The 15,321-nt window shown below is 27.0% G+C and overlaps 2 protein-coding genes across 2 annotated transcripts; one reads left to right on the top strand and one right to left on the bottom strand.

Moving 5' to 3' along the window:
• The first annotated feature begins 2,816 nt into the window (after window positions 1–2,816).
• LOC113385011 (high mobility group protein D-like) lies at window positions 2,817–5,850 on the top strand. Its single transcript, XM_026622808.1, has 3 exons — window positions 2,817–3,008; window positions 5,300–5,592; window positions 5,711–5,850. Exons 2-3 carry the CDS (start codon window positions 5,305–5,307, stop codon window positions 5,768–5,770), a joined length of 348 nt encoding a protein of 115 aa, XP_026478593.1. The 5' UTR covers window positions 2,817–3,008; window positions 5,300–5,304; the 3' UTR covers window positions 5,771–5,850.
• A 5,347-nt stretch (window positions 5,851–11,197) lies between these two features.
• Window positions 11,198–13,345, bottom strand: LOC113386148. Its single transcript, XM_026623948.1, has 2 exons — window positions 13,226–13,345; window positions 11,198–11,534 (listed from the first exon to the last, which is right to left on the bottom strand). Exons 1-2 carry the CDS (start codon window positions 13,321–13,323, stop codon window positions 11,198–11,200), a joined length of 435 nt encoding a protein of 144 aa, XP_026479733.1. The 5' UTR covers window positions 13,324–13,345.
• Between the last annotated feature and the right edge of the window lie 1,976 nt (window positions 13,346–15,321).

Genomic DNA, 15,321 nt, shown 5'->3' with positions numbered 1-15,321 from the left:
TGTGTAAGTTTTTTAGGTTTCGAACAATGATTTTTGATTACGGTACGAAAAGTTCCATCAAATTGCCTTAAGGCCACGATGCCATGCACCTCACTAGCTAAAAAAAAATGTTTAAAATCAAAAACATTTCAGAAGAGAGATTTTTTTTATTGTATAGCAAATGTATAATGAGAAAAGTTTTCGAATGGATTCTTGAATAAAAAATATTTGTATATTATTTTTCCTCTAACATAGTTATTATAAGTACGGCTATTAGTAATAATTTAATATTTACACCATAAAAAAATTTACCAAAAAAATTTATATGCGCAATCTTTTTTTTTAATGAATCACTTTAAAGTGCCATTTCCACTAAAATTAAAATTAATTGTATTCTGCCTAGAATTAACTTTAATACAAAATGTTAGATAGATTCTAACAATTTGGCTGCTTTAGGCACTTTAAAAAACATCACGATTTTAAGAAACAACTTATTTTCTTAACTAAACTTATTTTCATAATATCTCAAAAATTATGAAATATACGTATAAAACTATAACGACAAAAAAATTTATAGAACAAGATCTACATTTTCATCATTATATAAAAACTGAACTAAATCGATATTTTATCTGGAAACTTTCTGCAAAGCTTTATTGACTCGACTAATAAGAGGGATATAGTGTTTAATTTAATAAAACTGGTATTATATAATATAATATAATTTATATTATATTATATATAGGCGATATTAATATATTAATTATATTAAAATTAATTAAATAATGAAATATTTTAATAACTATTTAATAAATAGCCTGGTTTTCAAAGATACTTTGACTAATTCAGATTTTAAAGATTTGTATAGACCATAAATGAATTTAATTCACTTCCAAATAAATTAGTATTACAGACCAATCAGCAACTAATCAATTAATATTTAATTAATTAATTAATAATAAATTAATTAATTAATAATTTATATTGAATGTTAAGCCATTAATATTTTAACACATATTTTACATATGTGTGCGTATGTAGCGTATATGCGTTTTGTTATACATATTTACATGCTTAATATATGAGCATATCGTTTTTATCAATATGTACGTGTTGATATTTTTTGATGGTTCTTGAATTATTATTGTAATGAGTTTATAATAACAATTTAACAAAATATAAGCTGAAATCAATAATTTTCATCATAAATTCCTTAATAACGATCTGGTACAGTTCGTGACGACGCGACGCTGTTATGACGCAACCCTGTTTCCATTCATATTCAATATACACATAGATAAAAGAAGAGTATATGTGTATATACAATATATATTCACTATATTCTCTTCGTTTATCTATTCGTATTCATATATTTTGATATGTGAATTTAGATTTTTTGTTATTTAATATGTTTGACTTGACCACCAGTTTTTTTCAATAAAAATATATTGTCTATATTCATATACGCATATTGTAAAAATAATTACAAAAATTGAAATTTTACTAATATACCAATGAAGTAATAATTATATCCGAAGTCACATATCTTATGAAAATACAATGTGCACGTGATTTCTGATATCATAGGATATTAAATTATTATATAACACATTTATACATGAATGACAAAAAATATATATTGGTATATTTAAATTAATAATTTATAATTTTTGGTTCTCAATTGCTTTTTTAATTTTTTTTATAAAAAAATGTTTACTAAAATCCATATATATTTTTTTTATTAAATTCCCGTAGGGTAAGTTATAGTAATCGCAAAAAAATCAAAAATAAAATTTTTTATATATCTTTACGTTTCAAAGGGTTCTGAATATTTTGTCATACTTTAGAAAAAATAGATGTATGTGTGTTCGGATACAAATTTTCGTCGACGATTTCGGGAACACCGATCAACCGATTTGAATAATTCAAAAAACATTCGATTCGTATTGATAAGGAGACGTGCCGATTAGTTTTTGGCGAAGGCAGGTCTAGCCGTTCCGAAGATACGGGGCAAAAAGTGCCAAAAATGGTAACTCAGTTTTTAAGAGAACGGAGCGTCCGATTTGAATAATTTAAAAAACATTTTACTTGTATTGATAAGATGAAGAATTGATAAAACTTTCATTAAGGCAGATCTAATGGTTTTGGAGATCTAATGAAAAAAGTAAAAAAAAAATGCCATTTGGCGGTCAAAAATGATCATTAGACATATGCACGTCAAATTATGAGATATTTATAGAGATTTTGACAATAAGTATAAATTTTGTTTACATTCTTATGGGTTCCGTATCAATGTTTATCCGTTAGACGGCGACGCGGCGCTTACGCGCTTTGAAAAATAGTTCAGAATTTCCAAAATATGTCTAAATGAAAAAAACATTTTTTTTCAAAAAAAAAATTATTTTAAAATAGTAATTTTTGTCAAATTTATAGTTTCTCAAAAATCTAACTTTTTGAAGTAAATTTTTTCAAAAATGTTGATCGTTTTTAAAAAAATAATAATTTTTGGTACGGGAAGTTCCAGCAATTTGCTTTAAGGCACGATGCCATGCGCCCCACTAGTTTTAATAATTTTTACAACAGTCCCATTTACATTCACAAATCCATAATCATTTAATAAGTCTATAATATATATTTTTTTAAATAAATATTATTTGAAAATTTTATAAGAATAAATGTATTCATCTAAAGATGTAGATAAATCTGCGTTAAAACTGTATCATAATAAAAAATTGTATATATATTTGTATTTATATAAATAAAAGTTTCGTTAATCGTATTCGTAAGCGATTTGTGTGGATTCGTGCTCCCGCCATGAGAACATCTGCCGTTGAGCATTCGATGGTTGGCATTGGTTAGCTTGAATGTTGTTTTGGCGCGGAAATTCTCCCACTACGCACGTATATGAAAACGTCTATGCTGTACTCTCGTTCCATAGCAGTTCAGAACGTTTTGTACTGTGCTTGTTTGGTATCATTTCGCTAGTGTTCACTCAGTGTTTTCATCAGTATCTCTGAAACAAATATCTGGTAAGTGTTTTTATTATTACATTATTTTAATACATACTCCAATAATTATTTCTGCATATTTAGAATTAATTCTGTGGAGTATTATTTTTAAATGCGATGGTTTTGTGTGTGGCTTGTCGAGTGACTGTGAGATGGCCGCGTTCGGCTTTTGCGTTTTATTTAAAAATATGATTCTAGCGTTATTACGATTACTATTTTTATAAATAATATATACATCTAGCAGCAATTCTGTATATTTAGTTTTCCGGGTTTGGGAAAAAAGTTTTTTGTATTATGCGTAAAAAAAGATGTCTGTACCTTGTAGTCAATGGCGTGGCTTCATACAGGCCATATATCTTGATGGTGAAATAATTTTTTTCAGCGAAATTTTCTTCGACGGAGTATCGAGTTTTGATGCAGAATTATGCTAAAACTTACTTATTTTCAACGTGGATTCTCATTTTTTATATTATTCTTACGTATAAATAGTATTTTCGTTCCCGCCAAAACAGTTGCTAGGTATAATGCATAAGCGAGAGTCGTCCATTTGTACTATACGTAAAAGCTTGTATATAGGCCGTGCCACGAACGACGAGCACTTTATATAGAAATCTGTTACTGTGAGTTCGTTTTTTAATAAATTTATTTTATTTTAACAATTTTGTATTAGAATTTTTTGTGGGATAATTTGTGAATGTTTATTGAATATTTTTGTTAAATAATATTATTAAATTACTCAATAAATTAGTGAAAAAACCTTTTTTTCTGCGTCCATTACTGAATCAGCTGTGTCGTTAAAGGTAACTTGGCATCATTGATTGAAATACAAGGATTTGACTCATCTATTATTAAACACATTATAAATATGAAATATTACGATGATTTTTAAATTTTTTTTAATTAAAATAAATTTTGTTTTTATATTTTGAACGTCGCGCCATTGATAACGGTCGATGTTAGCTGTTACGTCCTTACTCGGCTTGGCTTTTTGAGAAAGTTGATTGAAGTTTTTTATGTTTATTGAATGTTATAAATAATTGGTGAATAGCAATTTGTATTCATTTTATTGTATTTATTTTATTGAAATGTTCTCAACAACAAAAATTATTTTTTTGTAAAAAATCAATTTTTGTTTGGCCATGTTTCTTTTGTAACTTTCACCTACTGAAGCATATTTTCCTTTTTATCTAAAAAATTAATGATACAATTTTTTATTTTAATCAAGAAGAAACTTAATAAAAATAATTATTATATAATATATATGAATATTATATGTATATATATATATATTATATATATATTATATATATATTATATATATATATGTATGTATATATAGTATATGTATGTATGTATGTATATATGTATATATATATGTATGTATATAGTAATATATATGTATATATATATATTATATATATGTAAAGAAGTTAGTTTTGACTGAGAAATATGAGTAGGTCTTCAAGGATACATCAATAAAAAGGCAAGATTTAGAAGTAATCTTTAATTTTCCAAACGTTTTGATATAGGATTTATGCCATCATCAGTGGATCTATAGAATGAACATTGAAAATTAATATAAACTAGGAAAAAATGACAGAAATTGGAAAAAGAGCTAAGATATAAAGTAATTAATTGTTAAAAATAAAATTATAACTAAACAGATAGATAAACAAGAGAAATGAAAGTAAAAGAAATATATGCAAACATACAAAGCGTAATATATATACATAAATATACACATAAACATTATATATGATATACATGTATACAAACACATACACATACAATATATATATATATATATATATATATAATACATACACATAATACTGTTAATATCTGTTTAGTTATAATTGTTATTTTACAATATATTACTTATATCTATAGTTCTTTTCCAATTTCTGTCATTTTTTCTAATTATATTAATTTTTCAATGTTCATTCTGTAGATCACTGATGATGACATAAAATCCTATGTCAAACGTTGGAAAAATTAAAAATAACTTCTAAATCTTGCCTTTTATTTGATGTATGCCCTTGAAGAACTTACTCATATTATATGTATAATATGGTTGTGTGTGTGTGTGTGTGTGTATATATATATATATATAATATATATATTAGATATATATATATATTATGTTATCCAATTTAGCAGGGCTAAACCAAGGCTACCAGTCTCAAGACATTGCCACTCATGACTATTTAATTATACTTCATTTCTCATAATACTTCTAAAACTTAAACTGTATCTCCTATATTTCCATATTTGGTTCCAATTGTTTATTAATTGTCTATTTTCCCCCCTAGCTAAAATGGCTGACAAACCAAAACGCCCGCTCTCCGCTTACATGCTGTGGTTGAACCAAGCTCGTGAACAAATCAAGGCAGACAACCCTGGAATCAAAGTGACAGAAATTGCAAAGAAGGGTGGTGAATTATGGAGGGGCATGAAGGACAAGTCTGAGTGGGAAGCAAAGGCTGCCAAGGCCAAGGCTGAGTACACAAAGGCTGTCGAGGAATTTGAAGCCAATGGTGGATCAGGTGATGCCCCCAAAAAGAAGGCAGCAAAGCGAGGAAAGAAGGCACCCAAGAAAGCAGCGGTAAGATAATATTAAAATAAGAATTAACAAGTAATAATTTTTTTATGACATTCATAAGAATGTTTTGTTTTACTTTTATTTATCTCGGTATTAAGTATTGTTCAATTTCTTTTTCCAGGGCAAAAAGAAGAAGGCCGACTCAGAGGACGAAGAATCAGAAGAAGAAGAAAGCGATTGATCTCATAAATTAGTTTAATCACAACACTAATAATCATTTATTCACTAATTTATTGTAATGAATGGGGCCTTACAGCGCTAGTTCTATAAAAAATTTAAAACAAATTTTAAGCATTGACTTAGAATTTATGAACCTGCATTCAAAATTAATTTACAACTTTTCTTAAATTCACATTTCATGTGAAATGTAATGTCAGCCCTATCATTCATTTCATAATTTTATAGAATGTACATAATTTAATTGTGTTCAAAGGATTTTAGATTTTAATGCAGTAATTTTAACCATTATTTTGCAATATAAGTAAATATTTAGCATTTAAGTACAATCATTAATTAAATACAAAAGTAAACAAAACCTGATTTGTACATATAAAATTTTGGGTTTGTGAACTCCATATAGCATTGAAACATTATTTAAATTGAATTTAGAATGTAAATCTTGTTAGTTAAAGTATTTCATAAATGGAATTAATATTATTGGTTTATCACCAATAATGTTTTGGAGCTGTATCTTACCTTAAATTTATATTTGTAATGTGGTATTGACTTATAGTATTTTCTTAATATATACAGTTTAGTATACTGAAATTTTTGTTAAAAATACTTCACATGTGTTACCATAAGTCATGACATTTTTTATACCTGTTTAGTAATAATAAAGTGTATAGATTTTATCTCATCTTCATAAAATGTGTTTAACTACAAACTTATCTAATATTTATGGTTTGAAGTTACGCTCTACAAATCATTTTGGAATTACCTAGTTAACTTTTGTGTTGCATTCCCATGTTCATTTTAATTTTAAATGTTATTCTTGAAATAAATAAATCAATCCGAGTGTTAATATGATGTTTTTATTCATTCAAGAAATATGAAATAATTGTCTAGGTTGTATTACTGGTATTACTAATAATCTTAGGTATGATGTGGAGTGAGAGCTTGCAATAGAAAATGAATTTTTATTTTATTTTGGTTAGTATATTGTTGAAGTTTTTGAGCACAACACATTTTTCATTAAGTAATTGTTCAACATTTGAATAATTTTAAATTCAGTAGCATATGTTGGTAACAAATCAGAAAAATATTTTTATTCATTTTATGATTATATTATAACTTGAGTGTTCTGTGACAAATTGATGAGTGCAGTAGTGAGTTTGTGATTGTGATTAGCACTTGTTTTGATAGTTTGGTTCAGTTGCAATACAGCAACGGTAAGTTATTCTACTATTTCTAATTAAATATGTATGTTTTTTGTTGAAACAAAATGTTTAATAATTATTTTTGTATCATTAGTGTAATAGAAAAACTATTGAAATTCGTCGTTTTTGTGAACAGGCAATGGTATTGTTTGGTTCTTGTTAGTGTTACATCATATACCCTTCATTGTTACCATAGTAGTTATCAAATAGTATTAGTTATAATAATTAATATGCCAAAGTTTAAATATTATTGTTTATATGCATTTTGTTATACTTTATATTTTTATATAATACCATGAATTATTTGTTTTACAAAGATGCTTCCTAAAAGTAATCATTTCGCTTCAATAGGGCGCGTTCATTTTCTATGTATTTTACTAAAATGTCTATCTATACCATGAAAGCAAAGGGAAAATAATATTAACCCTGTGACTTCCAACCTGTGGGTCGCGACCATAAATGTATTATGAGGTCTTTGGTCACGACCCCAGGGGAGCGTTCGGCTGTTTTCAAAATAATATTTTTATAAACTAGTGGTGTATGGCATCATGCTTCAAGGCAAATTGTTAGAACTTCCCGTACCAAAAAATTTTTTTTTTTAAACTTTGAAAAAACTAGTGGGGCGCATGGCATTTGTACCATTTTTTTTTTATTAAAGATTAACATTTTTGAAAAAAATTTACTATGAAAAATTAGATTTTTGAGAAACTATAAATTTTTGACAAAAATTTACTTTTTAAAAAAAAAAGACTGAAGAAAATTGTATTTTGAAATATTTTGGAAATTCTGAACTTTTTTTGAAAGCAATCGTACTGCTTTAACTGCATAGAGACCAAATTTCAAAGCGCGTAAGCGCCGCGCCGCCGTCTAACGGATAAGCATTGGTACGGAACCCATAGGAATGTTTATACTTATTGTTAAAATCTCTATAAAATATCTGATAATTTGATGTGCATATGTTTAATGATCATGTTTGACCGCCAAATGGCACTTTTTATATTTTTTTTACTAGATTTCCGAAACCACTAGACCTGCTTTTCCAAAAATTTAATCAGTTGTTCATCTTGTCAGTACAAATGTTTATTGAATTATTAAAATCGGACGCTCCGATCTCTTAAAAACTGAGGTACCGTTTTTGGCACTTTTTGCCCCCTATCTTCGGAACGGCTAGACCTGTCTTTGCCAAAAACTAATCAGCGGGTCTCTTTATCAATGCGAATTGAACGTTTTTTGAATTATTGAAATCGGTTGATCCCTCTTCCCGAAATCGTCGACGAAAATTTATATCCGCGCACACGCACGCACACACACATACATCAATTTTTTTAAGGTATGCCAGAATGTTCAGAAACCTTTGAAACGTAAAGATATATAAAAATTTTCATTTTCGATTTTTTTGCGATTACTATAACTAAACTTATGGGAAGTTAAAAATAACCAAATGTTGGAATTATATTCAACTTATAAATATAAATAATTAATGAATAAATATAATTCTTTCTTTTTACAAATATTTTGACAAATTTATATTAATTTATAGCACGATAAATAAATTATAATATTGTTGAGTATTTATAAAATTAGATTGTTAGAAAAATGAAGGAGGTTTTGTTTGCCGCAAAAAACGTAAGGGGTTTTGTGAAAAGGTTGGGGACCCCTGTACTTTAATAAATCAATAATACTTTTAACAAAAATCCTTAAATAATCTGTAAATACATTTTGGTTGAAGTTCAAAAAGTTGGACGAATTCAATTCAAAACTAGGTGTAAGTGCCAATTTGCCTTGAGGCAAGTTGTATGAGCTTCTCAACAGGTGTAAATACGACTTAATAAGATATCAATTATTTTTTTATCTTCATAATTACATCGCTTGTCGTAGATTTCTAATTTTTCATATGTTTATATATCACGTCAGTATTAGTACAAAATTTTCTTTAAACCTATTGATAATTACTTTAATGTAATAATAATTTTATTAGATAGAAAATAGACAACCAGTGGGTTGCTGTCGAGTTTCAGTAATTGCTTCATAACAGTTAATATTTATGCTTCATTGTTGTTCAAAAAAAAAATAACTTCATGCTTTAAGCATAATTTATTGAAAATTTATATACTGATAATAAATACATTCTTATAAAATAGCACCCATACTTATAGCTATAACAATTAAATCGTTATGTTTTAAAACTTTTTTCAGTCTATCTTTGGTAAATTAAAAATTAAGAAAGTTAGCAAATATTAAAAATTCTTTTTTCATAATTAAAATTAAATTTTATAATAAAATTATACGGCGTCTTCGTCATTAGATCTTTAAAATGAGAAAAAAATCTTGTCTGGTATTAGCGATAAAATATTTTTTCCATATATTTTATTAGGCAAACTAAAATATTTTAGTGTAGTTTAGTGAATTTTGTGAATTGAGAACTATTCAACGAATTTCAAACGATTATAAATTCTAAGATTAATTTAGAAAGTATGGTAACCCAAATACGTGTTTCTTAGAACGTTTTTGGATTTCAATGGAAAAAATATAAATCACTTGATTGCTTTATATATTGTAGTAGATAATTAAATTTATCAATACTTTATTTAGTACTTTATAATATCAGTTCTGAATTCAAAAAAAAGTTATCGAAGTTATGAAAGATATTTTCACTTTTTGCGAGTTTATAACAGAGAATTAAATATAAGAAAAAAGAATTAAAAGAACAATCTCTAAATACTTCTATATGTCTATATATCTATTCATCTTAAAGTAAGAATAACATTTATCACAAATCACACAAAACACTCGTACTAAAATAAATATTCAATTGAACTTTTAAATATAAATAAAAAATAATGAATCTTATATATTCCTATTCAACTATATTACTTAGGTTATAAAAGGGTCTTCTAATTCCCTAGAATTACTTCTCCAAACTTGGTACACACACATACAAACTCATATTAGGGTGGTCCTTAATATGGACATTTTCGAATTTCTTTGCTCCCAAGGGCTTAAATGCTTCCAAATTAATAAAAAAAATTCTCTAAAAGTTTTAGTTCTTGATATTAACATTTAGATAGTCCGAAATCCAATTAAAAGTTTCGTATATTATATTTTTTAACATATATCATTAAGTAAATTCTTGCGCCATCTGTGATAGCAGACTTGTAATTTTGATGGCAATTTATTGCTGATAATTTGAGTGTCAAAATCACCAATTAAATAAATATTTTGATGCCATGATGAATAAATATTTCGTTAAACTGTCCACATGGATTTAATTAGAGGTTAAGTGTTTTATAAATATTTTTAAGTGCCATAACATTTAAGTTTACAAATGCTATCACAGATGGCACTAGAACTTAGTTAATGACATATGTTAATAATAAATATAAGAAACTTTTAATTGAATTGCGGATTATCTAAATATTATTATTGAGAGCTAAAAGTCTTAGATAATTTTATTTTATTAATTTGGAAGCATTTGAGCCCTTGGGAGCAAAGAAATTCGAAAATACCAATATTAAGAACTACCCTAATTTATATAAATATATATATATATATATATATATATATATAATTGGCACAAAAATAATTTTATTTTATTCCATCTCATCCTGAATTAGACTGACTTGTGAGAATTAGGTAGTAGACCAAAGATCGTATATAAATCTTAAAATGCTGAATTTTAAATTTGTTGTGAATGAATAAGGTTATCTATGATCCAAATTAAAATATAATTCAACAAAACATTTTTTGTAATGTTTTTTTTTTCTTTTTTAAATTATTGGTGATATAGTAGTTTGTGAAACAAAATTAATCAGGAGCATGATTTGCTTATTCAAGTTCTGAAGTTTTTGATTTTTTATAAATAAATAAATATAGAAAAGATCATACCAAAACCTGGCTCAATTGATACACTTCAGTAATAATTATTCAATTTCGCTTATTCAACTCAAGAAGTTTTTGATTTTTTATAAGTGAATAAATATAGTAAAAATCATACCAAAACGTGGTTCAATTGATACACATCAGAATTAAACTATTTTCTTTTTAAAAGAAAAGTCAGGGAAATCAGGGAAAATCCGTTAAAAGAAGATAAGCACTTAATCAACTTCTATCCTCCTCTGAGCAAAGTATGATGTCATCAGTTATTTACAAAAATCAGTCAAATCAAGATAAAGTCAGTTGCCCAATCACAATTATGTGTTTTGTTCGAACTTTAATACTTAAAAACCTCTTTATTTTATTGGTTTCAAATTAAGACTCCTAAACTTCCTCTCGTTTGTTTCCACTTCAGCAATTTCATCAGCAAATTTATCTCCTTGAAAAACATCTATCAACTCCGATTGTGGATCAGCTGTGACACCAGCGGCTGCTGCGATATCATTAATGGCAATATCGTTAGATAAATCATTATCTGCATGTTGAATTTCATTTGTATCCAGTAAATCTTCATATTGGTAGTTGGCATTATTCCATTCATCTGGAGAAGGCACTGAGAGGATTTCTTGGCTGTAGTCATAAACTTCTTCTGGATAGGCTGGTTGTATGGGTTGAGATTGAGACACATCAAGGCTGAAGGAAAAATGGGGAAATATAATAAACTATTGCAAGTAATTGCTAAAAAATGAATCTGTATTTTTTGAAGATGCAAGATATTGGTTAGTTGTAGGTATTGTAAATAATTTGTTAATTTTAATGTCGAATTACCAACTTTTTTTAGGAGGAGAAGGGGTTTGACGAAAGATCACGAAATATCACGTGGGGGAGGGAGGGGTATAGTAAGATATCACGTATATTTATTTTTTAAAGAAACATTAAAAAAAAGTTACAGTTTTTTCACCTAATTAAAAATACACGTGATGTTTGTTGGGGGAGGGGGAAAAATTTTGAATATCACCAGGTATCACCAAAGGGGAGCGCTAGGTCCAAAAATTCTTAAAAACTCGCTCACGTGATTAATGGTCGCCCCCTTAGTAGATGATGCTTTACGATATGGCAAAATAGTAAAGATGTACGTTGTATATTAGATGAGCATACTACTTGAATAACCTAAATTATTAAGAATTCTAAATTTTCATTGCAATTTTTAGTTTTTAGATGTGCAATTCTTAATTTTCAAATACATTTTTAACTTCCCATAATAGACCAAAAATCGAAAATGAATTTTTTTGCATATCTTCACGTTTCAGAGGTTTCTGAACATTTTGGCATACCTCAGAAAAATGGATGTGTGTGCATGTGTGTGCGTGTGTGTATGTGTGGAGACCATTTTTCGTCCACGATTTCGGGCGTACTGATGAACCAATAATGGTTCAAAAAACATTTGATTCGTATTGATGAAGAGACGTGCTGCTTAGTTTTGATGACAGGTTAAGCGACTTCGGAGATATGGAGCAAAAAGTGTTAAAAATGTCAGTTTTTAAGAGAACGGATCAACCGATTTGAGTGATCCAAAAAACATTCGATTCGTAATGATGGGGAGAAGTGGTGCAATCAGATTTTGGCAAAGGTCTAGGTCTAGCCGTTTTGAAGATATATATGGCTAAAGGTGCAAAAAATAGCAGTTTTTGAGAGAACTAAGCATCAGATTTGAATGATTTAAAAAACTTTCTACTTGTGTTAACGAAACGGTTGTTACTGGAGTAAGAATTTTTTTAACTCATTTTTTTTTAATTCTCAAATAAATTTTTTTTGAATACTTATAAATATCTGATATGATTCTTCATTTGAAATCCGATTAAGTTTTGTTTATTTAATTTTTATAAAATAAGAATAATGAAAGTTTATGAAATAAGAATAATGAAATCGAATTATTATTAATTTCATTAAGGTATGGGAAGTTCCAGCAATTTGCCTCAAGGCACAAAGCCATACACCACTAGTTATTAGTAATAATTGGACATTCTTAAAATATGTTAGAACCTTTCAGTAGCGTTACTGGGGGGTTTGCTGGTCCGTATAGCAGTGTCTTTCCTTGCGGAAAATGTTAAGCGAAATGGTTAAGTGTAAAAACTGTTCATGATGCAGAAAAAATAAGGAACGGATAATAGATTCTGAAGTTTATTAGTTTAATTAGTTTTAGAAAGAGATTATAGCTCAATTAACATTTTTATCTCTTTGTTGCAAATAAATCCTTTAAATATTGTTCCTAAATATTTCCTTAGCAATGACGATGGTCGAGTTGGTTAATAAAAACGTATCGATATTAATTTTTTTATTCATGATTGATTTTGGTTAATTTTAATTATTTTAATTAGTATTACCTTTCGGTGCTCCTGTCAAAATTTTCGCTCTTGTCATCCGAAACATTTTCTTGGAAGTCTTCGCTTGCATTATTTCCTGAAACCTTCACATACCACATTTCTGTCTGTTAGTTTTAATGTGCAGAAAAACAAAAATTATACAAAATTATGCCTACGTGGGTATTAAATTCGTACTACAAGCAATTGCTAGTGATTTAAAATTTTAATTTTTTTCTTGGAATTAAATACAAATCTATATAAAACTACAAAAATTGTACAGTTGTGTAATTAAAATTCTCACAATAATGGACCGATTTTGCCGCATAATAAACCAATGTTATAGCAAGGCTATGTTATGAAGAACTTTTTATACAAATTTGTTCTAAATATTGTCAAAAGCAACGTGTTTGCTGTGCAGTCAGGCGTTTTTCTCAGAACCTAACCTAGAAACTGCACAAATGTCAAAAAAAAACGATGTTAGATAACAGGGTCTTTCTGACTCAGGTTCATAACATACGAATGACGTTGCAGTTTGTGTGTAAAACGTCTGAATGCACAGCAAATACATGACATTTTGATAGTATTCAGTATGTTTCAGTTGCATAATGTATGGAAGTTGGAGCGTAACATGGCCTTGTCATAACATTTGTCTGTTATGCGACAGAATCGGTCCCTGAATCTACAAACTTTTAAAGAAACTATGGCAAAAATAAATTTGATCTTAAAATGTTCTTGGACAGTGCAAAAGTGCTGAAAAATTGTGATTTTTTTTTATATCTTTATAAGATTTCATATAAAATAACGAGTAGACATTTGAAAATATGTAAATTATAACTAAATAAAATAATAAATCATGCACTTATCATTTCAATAAATATTATATGCATTTATCATTTCGTGCACGCAAGCAAACCATTTCCAAAGGCGCATGCAATATATGAAAAACTTAAATATTTTGTTTAAAATATATATTAAAATATTTTTACATGCGATTTTAATATACGTAGATAAATATTATAATATAGTTATAATTATAAAGTAGACCTAATCAAAAATAATAATATATTAAGTTTTAATACATGCATTTTCGATGTATAGCATATTAGTTGGAAGTTTAAACCACATACCAAATTTCGTCCATAGAAATACTCATTAAATGGGTTTTTAACCAGTTTTGTACTTTTTTGCCAAATTATGATCAGGTCTCTGTTACATAATAAGTAATATTTCTTGCTATTAATATATTTTAACTTAATAATTTAATAGTAATAGTAACGTATTAATTTTATTTCACTTTTGAATTATATTTTTAATTACATCACGCTTATAAATAATTGCAATTATAAACACTGGGATCTCTAAAATTCAATTGCAATTAATTACAAAAATAAAAAAATATGACATTTAAACTTTTGATTTATAGTGTACTTTTTAAAAATTGTTGTTATTTTTTTATTTAATATATATTTTTATATAATTGATTTATATCAAGAAATAAATTCTTCGATCATGCTTAATCAATCATCCTGCTAATTAATAATCATGCAAAAATAATTAGAGACCCATAAAAAATTTAATAAGGCTGTCCGATGATTAATGCAAATTTTATATGATATGACAATAATTAACCAAATATCATTTTGGTTTTAATGTTTAAAAAGCATTTCTTTACCTAATGTATAGCAATAAGTTTAATAAGATTATTATTTAGTATAACGAATTTATTATGATGAATTTGTTAATTTCCGGAAAATATAGTCGATAAGAAGAAATTTTGATTTTTCAACATATTGAAGTTGATTCAGAAAATTTCAGCACCATTAATGGATCATTTTAGAAAACGTTGTAAATTGAATTTTAAAACTATTGAAGTCAAATTGTTCTATATAATTTTGGATCGAATTGACATTTAATATTTATCTATGTAGAATTTCAAAAATATTAGCAAGTATTTATATTAATATTTGACTAAGTTTACGAATGTAATTTGTAGTTGAAAAATCGAATTTCTTCTACTATTTCATATCCTGGTTATCTGTTATAATTCGTTTTAAACTCATGCAGATAATATTAGGGATGCTTTGAATTATCCTGATATATTTAGAATTCAAGGCATT

Source organism: Ctenocephalides felis, unplaced genomic scaffold (assembly GCF_003426905.1).
Source record: "Ctenocephalides felis isolate EL2017-DRISC unplaced genomic scaffold, ASM342690v1 CF-g0.4_SCAFFOLD_03571, whole genome shotgun sequence".
Classification (NCBI taxonomy): domain Eukaryota; kingdom Metazoa; phylum Arthropoda; class Insecta; order Siphonaptera; family Pulicidae; genus Ctenocephalides; species Ctenocephalides felis.
The sequence above is the reverse complement of the archived record's forward strand: the minus strand, read 5'-3'. Positions and strand labels throughout refer to the sequence as shown.